A 14736-nucleotide genomic window follows, 5' to 3' on the forward strand; every position below is an offset into this window, starting at 1 on the left:
TAGGATTACATGTTAAGGCAGGGATCCCCAACCCCTGGGCCGAGGATGGGTACTGGACCATGGCCTATTAGGAACCAGCTGCACAGCAGGAGGTAAGCCTCGGCTAGCAAGCATTACCACCGGAGCTCTGCCTCCTGTCAGATCAGCAGCAGAGCAAACCCTATTGTGAACTGCGCATGCAAAGGACCTAGATTGCACAGCTCCTTTTGAGAATCTAATGCCTGATGATCTTAGTTGGAACAGCTTCATCCCAAACCCACCCTCCCACCCTCCCTCCCCGATCCCTGTTCCTCCATGGAAAAACTCCATGAAACTGGTCCCTGGTGCCAAAAAGGGGGGACCACTGTGTTAAGGTATTTAGATGTCTGTATTCTCTACATTTCCCTCAACCAAGTACCAATGTACTAGCACATGCTTTCATGGAATGATTAGGCCAAGAATCTTTGAGAAATGTATTAATTTCTCACCACATAATGTCAACCTGCTCCACATTTCCAAGGAATTCTACTTTGTTCATGAAAGTTGTCCGTTTTCCTTTTGATGTTTCCATTCTTCTCACGTCAATGCCCTGTCAGAGGAAACACAGAATGAAATACAGCTACATCAAGGGCAGATTAATTTTAGATGCAGGTCTAAATATTTTTTACTAGCGATAAGTATTAAATGAATTAGTTAATCCAGTTTTAGAAAACAGAATCAAATTATATATCTTTTTACTTGTTAGATTCAATAATTATTTGGCATATTAAAATTTTATGATTCTTGTAACTCATTCAGTTTCCTTTTATGAATGTCATTTTTGATGAATCTATGTCATCTTTCCTGCTTGCCTTCTTTCTTTGTGTTTGGGCTGCAACTGGGCCAAGTAAGTTTTCTCAGGTATTAATCCACAGTTATTAAAAACAAAGCAAATAGCATAAGAGTTTGTTCAGAACATGAATACTACTCTATTACTATATGGAGTTGACTGAGTAATCATGAGACCTCAACTAAGGAAGAGCCCTGTAAGAAACTTTGCAATAATAACACTAAATTATTATTTAACATTAAATAATATTTATTTATTAATAATTTTTTTCAAAATGGTTATATTCTATTGGCATATTTCCAAATTTACTGACCCATCATCTATGTTCTGCTGTTAATATCCAGTTGGTTCAGATATTTTGTTTTTCATTTCTGAAATTTTCTTTTTTTGAGGTTTCTATTTCTTTTCCTATTTCTTATCTTTTCATTCACTGCTAAAATATTTACTTTCAGTGAATTTCATTCATTGCTAGAATGTCACTGAGCAAAGTTGTAAGAACTATTATAATATTGGCCTGCTGATTCCAACATCTGGGTCAGATTAGAATAGATGTCTGTTAACTATCTTTTCTCTTGAGATTGAGTCACATTTTTTTATGTCACATAATTCTGTGCTATGTTCTGGGCATTGTGAATGCTCTATGGTTAAGACTGAATTATCTTACATTCCCCTGGAAATAGTGATTTTTGTTTTGTTCTGTTTCACTTTAGCAGGTAATTAACTTGATTGAAATAAAAAGAAATTCTTTGTCTTTTGGACTGCAGTTCAAATATCAGTTCAGTTATTTTTATCCTTGACTCAATTGCTTACTGTCTTCCCTATGCATATGTGGTTCAGTTAAGAGGTTATAAAACAATTTTAGGTTTTCTTTCACTGGGTTCTTTACCTCTTGGAATTCTTCTCCCACTTTCTGGAAGCTACAGTGGTCCGAAACTCTGTTCTTTGCTTCTTTAAGCTACCTGCACTTTCTATTGGAGTTACAGCTACCACACACTGCATGAGCTGTGACCTGGTCTCAGGCTAAAGCTGTAAAAATAAAGAAATTCATACTATGTTGTTCATTTCTTCCATGTGTTGACCCCTCTTCAAAAATGTCTGCTTTTATTGACTGAAGAGTAGTTAGAAAGGGGTCAAATGAAAAAGTAGGAAGCCTAATTTAAGAGTCCAGGAAGCATATCTTGATGCCTAGAAATAGAATAATGGAAGTGGAGATGAAAAGCAATAGGCAAAGGTGTTTCTTTTCTTGAGTTAGAAACAAGACTTGGATTCTATCCAAGAAGATCTGAGAACACCAGAGTCTAAATATAGTAGTCAATGTATTCGAAGTCAAAGGTATTCAATGGATTCCTTTCCTGTTTCTTATTAGTCTCTTCTTTTTATTCCCACCAGATTCTCCAACCCCTTAAAAGCCAGAAGCTTTTGCTGGTGAAGGGGAGAGAGAGAAGGTGGAGTAAAGAAGTCAACCAGATTCTCTCTTTTTCACAGCAGGTTTCCCATGAAGACTCCAGTCTAAACCTGGGGAGAAAGAAGCCTAAATTGGAGAAAGTGGTGAAAGAAGCCCTCTCTGAAGAGATGACATTTGTCTCAAGATCTGAATGAAGGGCATAGTTCTACAAACATGCGATTAAACATGTGGATTACTACATTAGGATTTACCTTGGAAATTCATATTTATTTGTGTATTTTATTGTTGCTTGTAAATAGCTTTTGTTTTAAGCACCTGACCAGACTGTGTTTGTTTTAGGTTGTGGCCCAGGCAGTGTTATTCATGTGCATGAACACAGCTGGAATCTTCATCAGTTACCTGTCAGACCGGGCCCAGCGCCAAGCTTTCCTGGAGACTCGGAGGTGTGTGGAGGCCAGGCTGCGCCTGGAGACAGAGAACCAAAGACAGGTACCAACTGACAAGGCTGTGCGTTTTAGTTATCACCTAGCCAGTCTCCAACTTTTATGGAGCTCCTGTTTTGCTCCCAAACACGTCCTGACTTGCAAGTGTTCTCTTAAAGTTTATGTCACGGGATTCCAGAGTTGGAAATAGTTGTGTTAGACATACAGGTCAAAATGGGTTGGTCTTATTCTCCACACTCAATTCATCGTTCCCCATAAGAAATAAAGTGATTACAGTCACAGCTGTATTTCCTGACACCTTTCACTGACATCTGTGTTTGTGAACAAGGTCATGATGCCTCAAAACCATCAGCATGCCTGTCTTTGACCCTCTATCTTTTAAACTGTAAATGTGTTATTTCAGATAAAAATGTTTACTGTCTACCAATTCAAATTAGAGTAAGTGCAGAGAAGAATCTTACACATGCCCAGTCTCTAATACCACAACCTGATTTTTAGAAGGGATATACACACAAAAAAATCCTGTGGACATGATGCCAACATCAGAATAAGGGATACAGTAGGCAAAGAAGTTGGATTGCAGGGGACAATAATGTGTTCCAATTTGGAGAGGTTAAGATAAAATAATTTTTTGGACATCCTGATTGGGCGGATGTTATAGGAACTTAAAAGTAGTTTTGGCCTCAAATAATATATTTCTCCAAAATCAAATTTACTTTCAAAGAATAAAGATTTGTCCCTATTAAAACTATTTATATATTTTAAATCCATGCTTACCTTTGGTTCTGAAAACAATTTTCCAAGAGGAATATCAGGAATGTGTTGAAAATTGGTTTTAGCGTCAATTTATACCATCCCACGTATATATGCTCTTGGAAATTGTATGCTTGTAGATATATTATTTCTATAATACGAGACCTTTTTTTAACTAAGACCTTTTTCTTAAAGTTATGTCTTATTATTTATAATATAGCACATTTCTTATTTAAGACTTTAGGCAATAATAGTTTGCAAAAATCATAAAGAAAGTAGCAGAGAAAGACTCATCACTTACTTCATGATTAATTTGCATCAAATCACCAGGGAGTCAGGGATCTTTGAAGTGAGTGAAGCCAGGTCTGTGTGATAATGGATGAGATGGACAGGTAGGGTACACCTGCCAGGACTCAACTCCCACTGCCATCTGCTGTCTCCTGGGGCAGAGGAAACTCCTGAGCTTTCAGATCTTACTTTGACTTTACAAATTTAGAATATGGAATTTCGAAGTTATTGCCTAAAATAATTCTGGAACCTCATAGTAATTTCTCTGAATAACCCTTGGAATAATTAAGAAAAATAACTTTAAGAAAGAAAACACCCTGTACAATAAACATGAGTATCTCCCAGGACTATTGTATTATGTTCCCATGCAAAACAGATCAGTTGCCAGACTGGCATGTCACTCTTTCCATGGGATCTGTGCCGGTTCAGAGAATGCTGCCATATTAATAATGTATTCAACTGTTCTTAATGCTTTGTCACAACGAGAGCTGAAATTGTGGGTGAGTTGTCTGGGCTGCCTCTTATTTAGTGTTTATGATATATTGGAGACACTAAAAATTATTGCCTTACCATCTCCATAAGACTTTTTGCTTCTTTTCCCATCCTTCAAGTTGGGTGTCTTGGAATCACTGTGATCTATTAATCCAAAATTGTGGAGGAATCATCCACCATTCCCTCTAATCTTTATTTTTTGTTTTTTTTTTTGAGTTGGTAGAAGGAGGAAGAAAATAATAATACACAGAGGTAAGAGAAAGCGACAACTAGAATGTAGTGAAAAGACCACTAGAGTTTGGGTCATGGCTCTTATTACTTCCTAGTTGGACCACCTAAGCTATTAAACTCTCCACCATAGGTTCCTTTTTTATACATGGGCCAATATCTTTCTCTTCTGCATTACATTTGCCTCAAATGAGATACTATGTAGAAAGCAATACAAACATATAAGTCAGTTTCATTGATTTCTTGGATAAAATACAAGAAAAGACTCTCTTTTGTGGAAGGTGCTTTGTTCCTAGGATGAAATAAAATATTGTGTAGGCTTCTTTTAGTCCTGTATTCACAACTATGATATTTGTGGCATGTTGACCACCCTTTATTTACTCAAGGGTATTGTCTGAGATAGCTGACTCTACATCATCAGTGCTAAAGTTACTTTCCACTGGCATTTGATCTCTGCTTCAGGTTTCCATTATCCTTGAGAACTTCCTCAGTAATAGATGGGCGGTGTAGTCTGGCAGAGAAAACATAGACTTTCAAATGAGATTGCCCTGGATTAGTAATTTTTGCTTAGTTGCTATTTTAGTGAGCTTGAGCAAACTCTGAGTCATAGTTTCCCCATCAAGGCCATGGGAATAATAACATCCTTCCTGAAAAGTCTCCTTAATGGTTAGAATTACTTTGTGTGAGATGCCCTTGCAAGTCAGTGAAGAGTTCCTATTAGCATTATTGTGTGTAATGATTTATATGAATCAGTCAACATAGTTCAGTCCCAAGAGGACTCATGTGAGAATTTATTATGGATTGACTTGGCTCAGTTGTAATAACTTAGGGTTATTTATATGGAGGTAAATCAGGATGATGGCTCTCCTTAAGTGCATAGCAACCAGAATCATCATTAGGTCCCATCCATATCTTTTAAAATATCATGTGTCATTGACAAATGAATTCTCATCTACCTCGTATCAGAACTAATTATAATGACATAACTGTTAAAAATTCTATACCCTGTGAAGGAGATGCTATAAGAACCTAAGTGACAGCAGATACCTTTTCCTTGGATAATGACCCTAAATAAGATTGATGGTAATATTTTGCAATTATAAATTGAGAATCAAATAGGTTATATTCAACAGAAATGACCATGTTTTGTGGGATTTTTCATGCATTCTTGATTTTTATCTCATGGTAGGATACAAAAAAATTAATCATTTAATTTGTTCAACCGTGAATTAATTTCTTTGTGGAGGGTTTATTATGTGTCAGGAGCTCTGCTGAGCATTGGGAATATAATGCTGACTAGCAATCAGTTTCTGGCCTTAAAGAGTTTACCTGGTGTAGAAGATGAATGACTACAGGGACACGTATGGCAATAGTGTATGGGTCAAAACTAACCTGGAGGCTTGTAGAAAGCTATCGAAAAAAAATTTTACCTGAGCTGACATGTGAATAGGATTCAGCTCAGTGGAGAGGCAGTAAAGAGTACACCAAAAAGTGCAAAAAACACATGCAAAAATCTTGAAGGAAGAGAGGAAGTAGTTTGTTGGAAGGATTTATGAGAATTCCCATGATCATTCATTCATGCATTTATTCTTCTATCTATTCACCCATTCATGCTATAGAGAGACAGCCAAATAAGACTCAGTCATTACTCTGAATTGGACCTGGAGGATGAGTATGACTTTAATTCTTAGAAGAGAGGAAAGAAAGAAATTAGCAAAAATACTGATGACAAGATACGTATGACCTAGTAAAGGACAGCAATGCCGGACACTAGGTTTTCTCTGACATCCTGAAGCAAATTGTGAACCTGTTAAGTGGAACCTTACTGCTTTCCATTCAATAACAGCTATATATTTCCTGAGTGTTAACTATGCACCAGGCATTATTCAAAGTGCTGTGTACACCAAAGTGAAGAAATTCTTTGTCAGATCTCTATTACAGCATGCCACATGGATCTCAATCATTGCATGTCACTTTCCCCAAACTGCTATTTCACCACCCTGTGCCATGTATTAATAGTTCTGGGAAATCCACCTCCCTCCTAATGTGTCTCTATTCTTCTGCCTCAGCATTCCTTTCTCCACGAGGCTTGCTTTTGTCTCCCAGGTAGAGTTGAGATGGTTTTCTTGTACTCACCACATGCCATGATAGTTAAGTCTATCAAAGAATATGTCCCACTTTATGGCATATACTAATCTGTGCTTCTCTCTCTCCACAACCTCTAAAGACTAGTTAAAGGCAGCTACTCTATATAATTCAATGGATTCTCTGGTTTTTATCTAGCATAGTGGCTGAAATGTAGGATCTTCTGAGTAATATTTATTTAACTAGTTATATTGAATTCAAACTTTGGCTCCTAGCTTCACTTCTACCTACATGAATATTATAATAACTCCTTTGTGTAAAAATACAGATACCTGTGCCCACTGTGCCCTTCATTTAAAATCTTAGTGGAAAGAGCCGATTCAGGAGAGACTGAGACAGGCTGAGCTTGCATCTTAAGCCGACTTGTTAGGGGAATTTTCCATCTGGAAGCTATATCTTGAAGCATCTTTCTTTAGGGAGTTAGATTCTAATTATTATAGTTTTCATAATCCTGCTTCTCCCAGATGATGCAAGTGGCCCATATTTATTTTAAATATTAAAATGAATTAATTGTTTTTCTTTCAGCTTGGAGAATTGTATAAACCTCATTATGGTAATCATGGCATTTCAAGGTGTCTCAGAAGCTCTGGGGGCACTGGAATAAAGTTTCTGATGATACCATATGTTGCAGCAGCAGGAAGATTATTTTTAAATGCAGCAGATGTTTTAGCTGTATTAAAGCAATTCTGTTAAACTTAAAATATCTTTGTTAGACAATATTGGTGTAAACTGGTTGTTCGGACAGTAGATTGAGAAAGCTGGGTTTCCTACTGAGTTCTGAGTTGATTCATTTGATTCATTTTGGTGCCTTTTAACATATTGGGGACTTTTTAAAGTTAAAAATAGTATTTATCAGTACAGTAGAGCATTGTCATTGTTAATTCATTCAGAGAATCAAAGTTGACCTAAAAATGGTAGAACCTTAGCATCTTTATTCTTTCTTCTCCAACTAGATAGGTCTTCTCATTATACTCCAAAAACCTCTTACTTCCAAGTCATTTTCTGTTATTCTTCATTCCTTACATTCAAAGCCACCCACTGACCACCCATCATGTTCAGCCTTACATGTTATCAACATCCTTCATATTCATTATTCTTTAGTTTATACTGAAATATTCACTCTTTCCTACACATTCTCCTTACCCTCTACACTCATGCCTTTGTTTACATGTTTTTCCCTACCTAGTGTAATCTTCCTTTCATCCCTGTACCTTATCCATCCTTCAAAACTCAGCTCAAATATCATCTCCATGAGAGTTTCATTCATACATTTCGGTATGGAATTAATCTCTTTATATATTCTACTATACCCTTGGCTTATTTTTGCCTCCTCATATCCTTGATTTTTACAGCACTTGGCATTGCTGAGTCACCCCCCAACACCCTTTCCTTGAAGCACTCTCCTTTCTTAATTTTACTATGGGGCGCTTGATTTTCGTTCCAGTCTCAGATTCCTGTTTCCTTCACATACCCCTCTTCCTCCTCTAAACCCTTAAATGTAGGCATCCTTCAAGGGCCTCTCCTTGACCTCTTCTTTTTTGTTCATCTCTTAGTTCTCTTTAGGTGCTATATCATGGCTTCAACCATCACTTCCTGATTGCTCCCACATCAGCATTCTTTTCTGAGCTCCAGATGCCCACCACCAGCACCAGCTCGATAGCCTCCTCAGCATGTCCCACACGTATCACCAGCTCGGCCTGTTCATGATCCTCCCATCCCCCGAAAAAGTACTCCTCTTTCTCTGTGATACACCCTTGTACCTGATCCATTCACATCAACCGTGGTCCCTATCCCTGTGGGTGCTATCTTCACCATTTATGCACACATTTTTTCTATATTTCCTTTACTAGTACTGCCTGGTTTAAGTCCTCTCACAAAATAGCTTTCTAATTGGTGTTAACCAGTTACTAACTAGTGTATGCTAATCTAGCCACCTGTAGTCACTCACCTTAACATTCTTCTTGAAAAATAAATCTATTTCCCTTTTCTCCATTTTCCTTATAATCTAGGAAATTAAAACAATAAACTAAAGAAACTTACTGAGCTCTGTGGAGCATGAAGCCAAAGCCACTGCTTTCTTTCACCTATTCTTGTCCCTCTCTATCCGATGTTGAGATGGTGAGGGAGGAATCCACTGGTTTTTTTTCTCCAGAAAGCAGAATTCATATGTTAGAAGTCATTGTACATACATTCTCCAGACCTTTCTGTGGGATAAGAATTTGATTCCTCCCCACAGGCAGTCTACCCCACAGGGAGCCCACTCAAACAGGGTCCTGTCCTCCCCACAGAGAGCCCACTCATGCCATCTCCTCTGTCCCCCACAGGGAGCCCACCCAAGCAAGTTCTCGTCCTCTTCACAGGGAGCCTACCCATGCAGGCTCCTCTCTTCCCCACAGAGAGGCCACCTATGCAGGCTGCTGTCCCCTTCCCCCTTATAGGAAGCCCAGACATTCAGGCTGCTGTCCTCCCTGCAGGGATTCTACTGATGCAGTGAGCCCACAGTAGCCAGCTACTCTGCCTCTGGCTGGGGAACTGTGGCTATAGAGCAGAAATAGAAAATAGGAAGCTCATGTCTGCTTCCTTTGCAGCCAAGTCTCCCATTCGTTTGCCAATAATAAAGTGGCTGCTTTGATTGAATGATTTGATTTGGTCAATTCCTGTCTGTTTTCCATATCTATTTCTCACTTGGTTCATTTGAGAAGGGAGGTGTATGACTAACTCACATCTCAAAACCCCAGCACAGAGTATTACACCTGTCAGGATCATCTTCTTAGTGCCCAATTTGGATTATATAAGACCTCACACTAAATATGAGAAAGCCCCAGGATTGCTACTGCCCATAGAACCTCCCCCCACCAATTTCATTTACTGTGCCTCACAGCCCATTCACCACCTGGCTCCAGCGTGACATTCCAATCATTTCACTTGCTACCTCCCACTTTGTACTCCAACACCTCACACAGCCCAGCAAAGACGCCCTGCATGTCTATGACTGGGATTTCTTGCTTGTCGTTGCCTATCTGTCTCCATCCCTCTCTGCTTCTCTGCCATTTTCTCTGCCCCTGGAGTGTGGCCTTTATGGATCTCATCAACAGACTCATCATCCTCTGGCTTCTGGTTGGGTTCGGCCAGTGGGAGATACTGGACGTGAACTAGAGTGTGGGAGGACAGAGACGTCAATGCATTTATCTTCCCATATCCTACCCTGCTGGATTGTAGATTTACAGTGACTGCATTTATCCACCAAAAGCCACAGGCAGCCCTCGCTTAAAGTAAAGGATTTGCCAGATTCCAAGGGTGTTTGTAGCTGCCAGCCCTTCCTAACCTTGGGGTGCTTTACCATTCATTGTTGAGTACCTTAATTTTTCAATAACTCTCTTTCATTATCCCTTTTGAGGCACCAGCTATGTCCTGCCAGGAACCTGAATGACATGCCACTATTGCTCCATTAGAATGAGATGTTCCACTCCCACTCTGTATATATTTGTGAGGCAGTTCAACAGAGCACAGAGACGCTGGGGGGAAGTCAGAAAATCTCTACTCTGTCCAGTATGGCAGCCACCAGCCCCGTGTGTATATTTAGCACCTGCAATGTGCCTGTTTTAAAATGAGACATGCTGTGCCTGGAAAATACACACCAGATTTTAAAGACAATCCAAAAAAAAAGAAGAAATGCAAAATATCTCATTAATGACTTTTTACAAACTAATTGAATGTTCATTATACATTGAAATGATATTTTGAATATATTTGGTTAAGTAGAATATACAATTAAAATGATTTTCAACTGTTTCTGGCTAATTTTTTATAGAATTTTTAAATTGGGAATTTTTAAATTGTATATGTGGTTCACGTTGTATTTCTACTGGACAGTATTGACCTAGATGCTTGTCCCATTTCTATTTCTAACTTGCTAGTGTGACTCTGAGCAAGTTGTCAAACCATTTTGTATGTGAGTTTCCTCATCTCTCAATTAGAAATGATAATTCCCACCCTAACCCACAGGAGTGTTCTGAGAGACAAATAACATAATGCCTGAAAAAGTGTTATTTCAACTGTAAAGAACTCTACAAATGTTAGGGCTATTTCTGTGAAAATCTCAGCAACGCCCCAATCTGATGCTCAGATCCCCCCCACCCTCCCTTATGAAGCCTCCTCTAATGTTTCCTATTGTAAGTTATTTCTTTCTTTTTGGCACTAAGACATTTTTCATTAACATGGGTTTTTCACATGCTGTTTTATATCAGGGTTAGCACCATGGTTCCCTCCAGTCGCCAGGAAGGTTTTGAGTGGCAAGCACAGTACCAGTGTTAATGGCCTCTGATCTCCCTGTAACAACTGACTTCACTCGAAGAACTATGTTTACCCGATGTGGGTGGGACACCAGCTCTTGCATTCCATCTGGCTGCCTGGTTCTTTGCAATTTTCCTAGCACATTATTTGCATTTTCTGGCATGATGGAAGAAGTGAAGGCTTTGAAGAAAAACAAACCTGTATTTCATTCAGAGCTTTAAGTCTATATCTGGGTGACTGTGGTTACACCAACCTGAGATTCAATATCTGTCGAAGATAATAAACCCTACATCTCAAGCTGGTTGTAAGAAAATCAAGCAGTATATAGAAAGCATCTGACCCATTGGCTGACATAGTGGGGCCTCAATAGATGAGAGCTGGGGGTCATGGCTGATCCTTGAACTGTTGGATCACCTGAGCCATATCCTAAGTTTCAAAGGAAAAGGTATTCTGATTCTAGTAACAACAGTTTTTCTTCTTGTTATTTGTGTTCTACTTCAAATTTGGCATCCATCAGCAATACAGATGGTTAATGCTATCCCTGATTCAAAGAGTTCATGACCCTATGCTCATGTGCAATTATAATTTGCATACAGAGGCCATCCAGAAAGCAGAAATCAATCACCATCAGAGGCCTCAACACCTTTGATCCAGCCTAGAGAAGATGGAGGAGCTGCTGAAGAACTCTATGGGGGCTTTTTATCTTGAAAGTCTGTGCAGATAATTTTGACTAAAGAAGTTGAAATTGGAAACCTAATATAGCCTTACTATAAAATGCTGAAGAGAAGACATGCTCTGTTGCCTTGATACAGTTGAAGGCACTTTTCAAGAGTGGTAGTAAAATAGAGCAGGAGAAAAATAAAATAAGTATTTTTTAAATAATCCATGCCTAAAATAGCTTATTTTAGTCAGACTGGAGTAAGGGTCAGTTGACCAGAATTCTACATTTACTATTTTGCATGAGTTACACCCAAAATGGATTGGCTATAAAAGAGGTAAAATAATTTAAAGGCACTATCTCAGCTATCTTGGTGTAAAACCATCCTAGAATTTTTTTTCTTCTAATCTTTTGCAAATGTCTTACCCACAGCTCATTTGAAAGCAACGTTTTTAGAATGAAAATTTTGAGTATAGCATAGTATTCAACTCATTTTTCTTAGAAACAAAAGCTTGCTTATCATAAACAGATTTGGAAACAAACATTACTGCCTCTTAGTAAAGATAGGACACAAGTAGCAGACTGGGGGCGGGGGGGAGGTAGACTTGAAAGAACCAGCTAGCTATGAGCATTTAGTGTATACTGTTGACAGCCTTTCACAGTAAATAGGCTAGTGAATCACTGAAGCGGTGTAGAGGGGCCACTGATGCAGTGCTATTCTGTAAATTATTTATGAGAAGTCCAAAATTCCAAGTTGATCTTTTAAAAGCATTGACACTACTCTTGATCAGCCATTGGAATCTAGAAAGTTGAGACAGAGGCTTAGAACTATGCCATCAACATGAAAGGAAACCTGGCATAGGGCAAAACCATTATTTTGTCCTTCATTTGCTCAACAAGTGTTGATCTTTCCTTCCTAAAACATTGCCCTTGCAGTATTCCCTTAGTGAACAAACAGCAACACTTGTCCACCAACTCTTCAAGCTCACACTACCCATCCTCTCCATTTTCCCTGACATGCAGTGATAATTATGAGCAGTTAATTCTCTTTCTCATACATCTTTCATATTTTTTCCGATGTTTCTAACCCTACTTCCTTCTCCATTTCTCTCCTGGATCACTGTAACAACCCTTTCATTCCCTGAAATTCATTCTCCAGGCTGCAGCCAGAATGATCCTTCTAAAAACTAAATCTAGTTAGGTCATCTCTATGACTTCTATACTGGGTTGAATAGTGTCCCCCTAAAATGCATGTTCCCCCAAACCTCAGAATGTGATCTTACCGGGAAATAGGCTCTTTACAGATTGATTCAAGATGAAATCACACTTGATTAGGGTGGGCCTTAATTCAATATGACTGGTATCCTTCCTTATAAGAAGAGAACACAGAGAATCCCAGAGGCAGATGCAGGAAGTGCACAAAAGAGCACCTTGTGAAAACAGAGGCAGAGATTGGAGCAAGGCATCTGCAAGGACCGCTGGTAGCCATCAGAAGCCAGGAGAGTGACATGGGACAGTTTCTCCATCAGGGCCCCGGAAGAAAAACCAACCCTGACAACACCTTCCTTTCAGACTTCTGACCTCCAAAACTGTAGGAGAATACATTTCTATTGTTTTAAACCACCACATTTTGTGGTAATTTTTTAATGCCAGCTTGGGATACTAATACAACTTCCTGTTGCCTTTAGAATGAAATCAGACCCATATCTTACCTCTCTACCCTCCTTAAACGTTGCCTGGATGGAAGTAACAGTGACTGGCTCTGACATAGCATTTACTACGTGTGAGGTTCTGTACTCCACGTAGATTACTTCATTTAATCCTCAGATAAACCCTCTGAAGTGGGTGGATTTTTTACCTCCATTTTATAGATGAGGAATTTGAAAAACAGCTAAATGAGAGCTAATAAGTTGCACAGTTGGTTCTCAGACCTAAACAGTCTTGCTCCAGAGCCCATATAACCAATTATTATGCTACGATGTCCTTCAACATGGGATGCTCTTCACAATCTACTCCCCTCTCCCTTGGGAGGGCCCTAGCCCTCCCTTCCACATTGGGCACACTCTTTTAGTCTCAAATGACAGGAAACTCAACTCATATTGGTTCTAGCAATAAGAAGAATGTATTGCCTCCTGTTACTGAATATCCAGGGGCAGATGTACAATTGTCACAACAGGACTGTAATGTAATCAACAGGAATATACATAGTGATGTGGAGAAATCAGGTGAGTTGTCTTAATATAGGGAAAAGATACAGTTCAACACACACTAACGCTACCCAGAGGAAAAGACCCAGTGACCCATGAAGGTAGCAGCTTCCAGTGAAGGCTCCCACCTGCAGTCATATGTCCTGACTAGACTGAGGATAGTGCGTTCTTCAGGAAGCTCCTTTTGCCCTTCTCACGTGGGATTTTATGCTCATGTACCTCTTCCAAAGTGTTCTAAAGACTCCAGCTTTTCCTTTCCTACCCACCAAGTACAAGAAAACTGCTAATAATCACATAATAATATTCTGTGGTAGACTGTCTTCCTCCCCAACCAGCATTAGACTTGAGTTCTATTTCTAAGCAGGCTTCAGGCACAGCTTGGTCCAGGGGCCATCTAGTATGCTTGTTTTATCACTTCATTATTCAGGACTCAGCAAAGGCATTAAAATCCAATCAAAATTCTACATTAATTGACTTTTTTCTCAGAGCTTTCCACTCAAGAGTTCTCTTCAGAGCTTTGGTGATAGTCAAATACATATTATCAAAATCTAATTAGGTTATTGCATTATAGAATACATACTGTGGACCACGTCCTGAGTTAGGTACCGGAACTAAAAACAAGAGGAGATTTTTAAATAGAATTTTTTTTTGTAACAAACAAGAGTTTGGTAAGCTTGGCAGTTTCCAACTTAGTCTTAGAGTTATATATGTCATGTCTTCATATCTCCTCTGCTGGATTACAAGTTCCTTGATCCATGGAGGAATTGTGATTTTCCCCCTATAATATCTACCCTAGTATTTAAACATTCACTAACACTGTATCAAATGAGTAAAGTAATAATTAATTTAAGGAGCATTTCCAATAAGCATTTCTCTTTCCCCAAATATGTGATTATTATTTTTCTTAATCACATAGTTCTTTTATTTATTTATTTATTTATTTTTTATTATACTTTAAGTTCTAGGGTACATGTGCACAATGTGCAGGTTTGTTACATATGTATACATGTGCCATG

General features: G+C 38.8%; 1 protein-coding gene across 2 annotated transcripts in view; it reads left to right on the top strand.

Moving 5' to 3' along the window:
• The window catches only part of ADCY8 (adenylate cyclase 8 (brain)), a 263079-nt gene that overhangs the window by 49587 nt on the left and 198756 nt on the right, over positions 1-14736 (top strand). For both annotated transcript variants that reach the window (XM_011938168.1, XM_011938169.1), the window contains exon 2: positions 2553-2702. In XM_011938168.1, the coding sequence (XP_011793558.1) occupies positions 2553-2702 (150 nt within the window). The remainder of the gene's footprint in view (positions 1-2552; positions 2703-14736) is intronic.

Source organism: Colobus angolensis, unplaced genomic scaffold, assembly GCF_000951035.1.
Source record: "Colobus angolensis palliatus isolate OR3802 unplaced genomic scaffold, Cang.pa_1.0 Scaffold17, whole genome shotgun sequence".
Lineage (NCBI taxonomy): Eukaryota > Metazoa > Chordata > Mammalia > Primates > Cercopithecidae > Colobus > Colobus angolensis.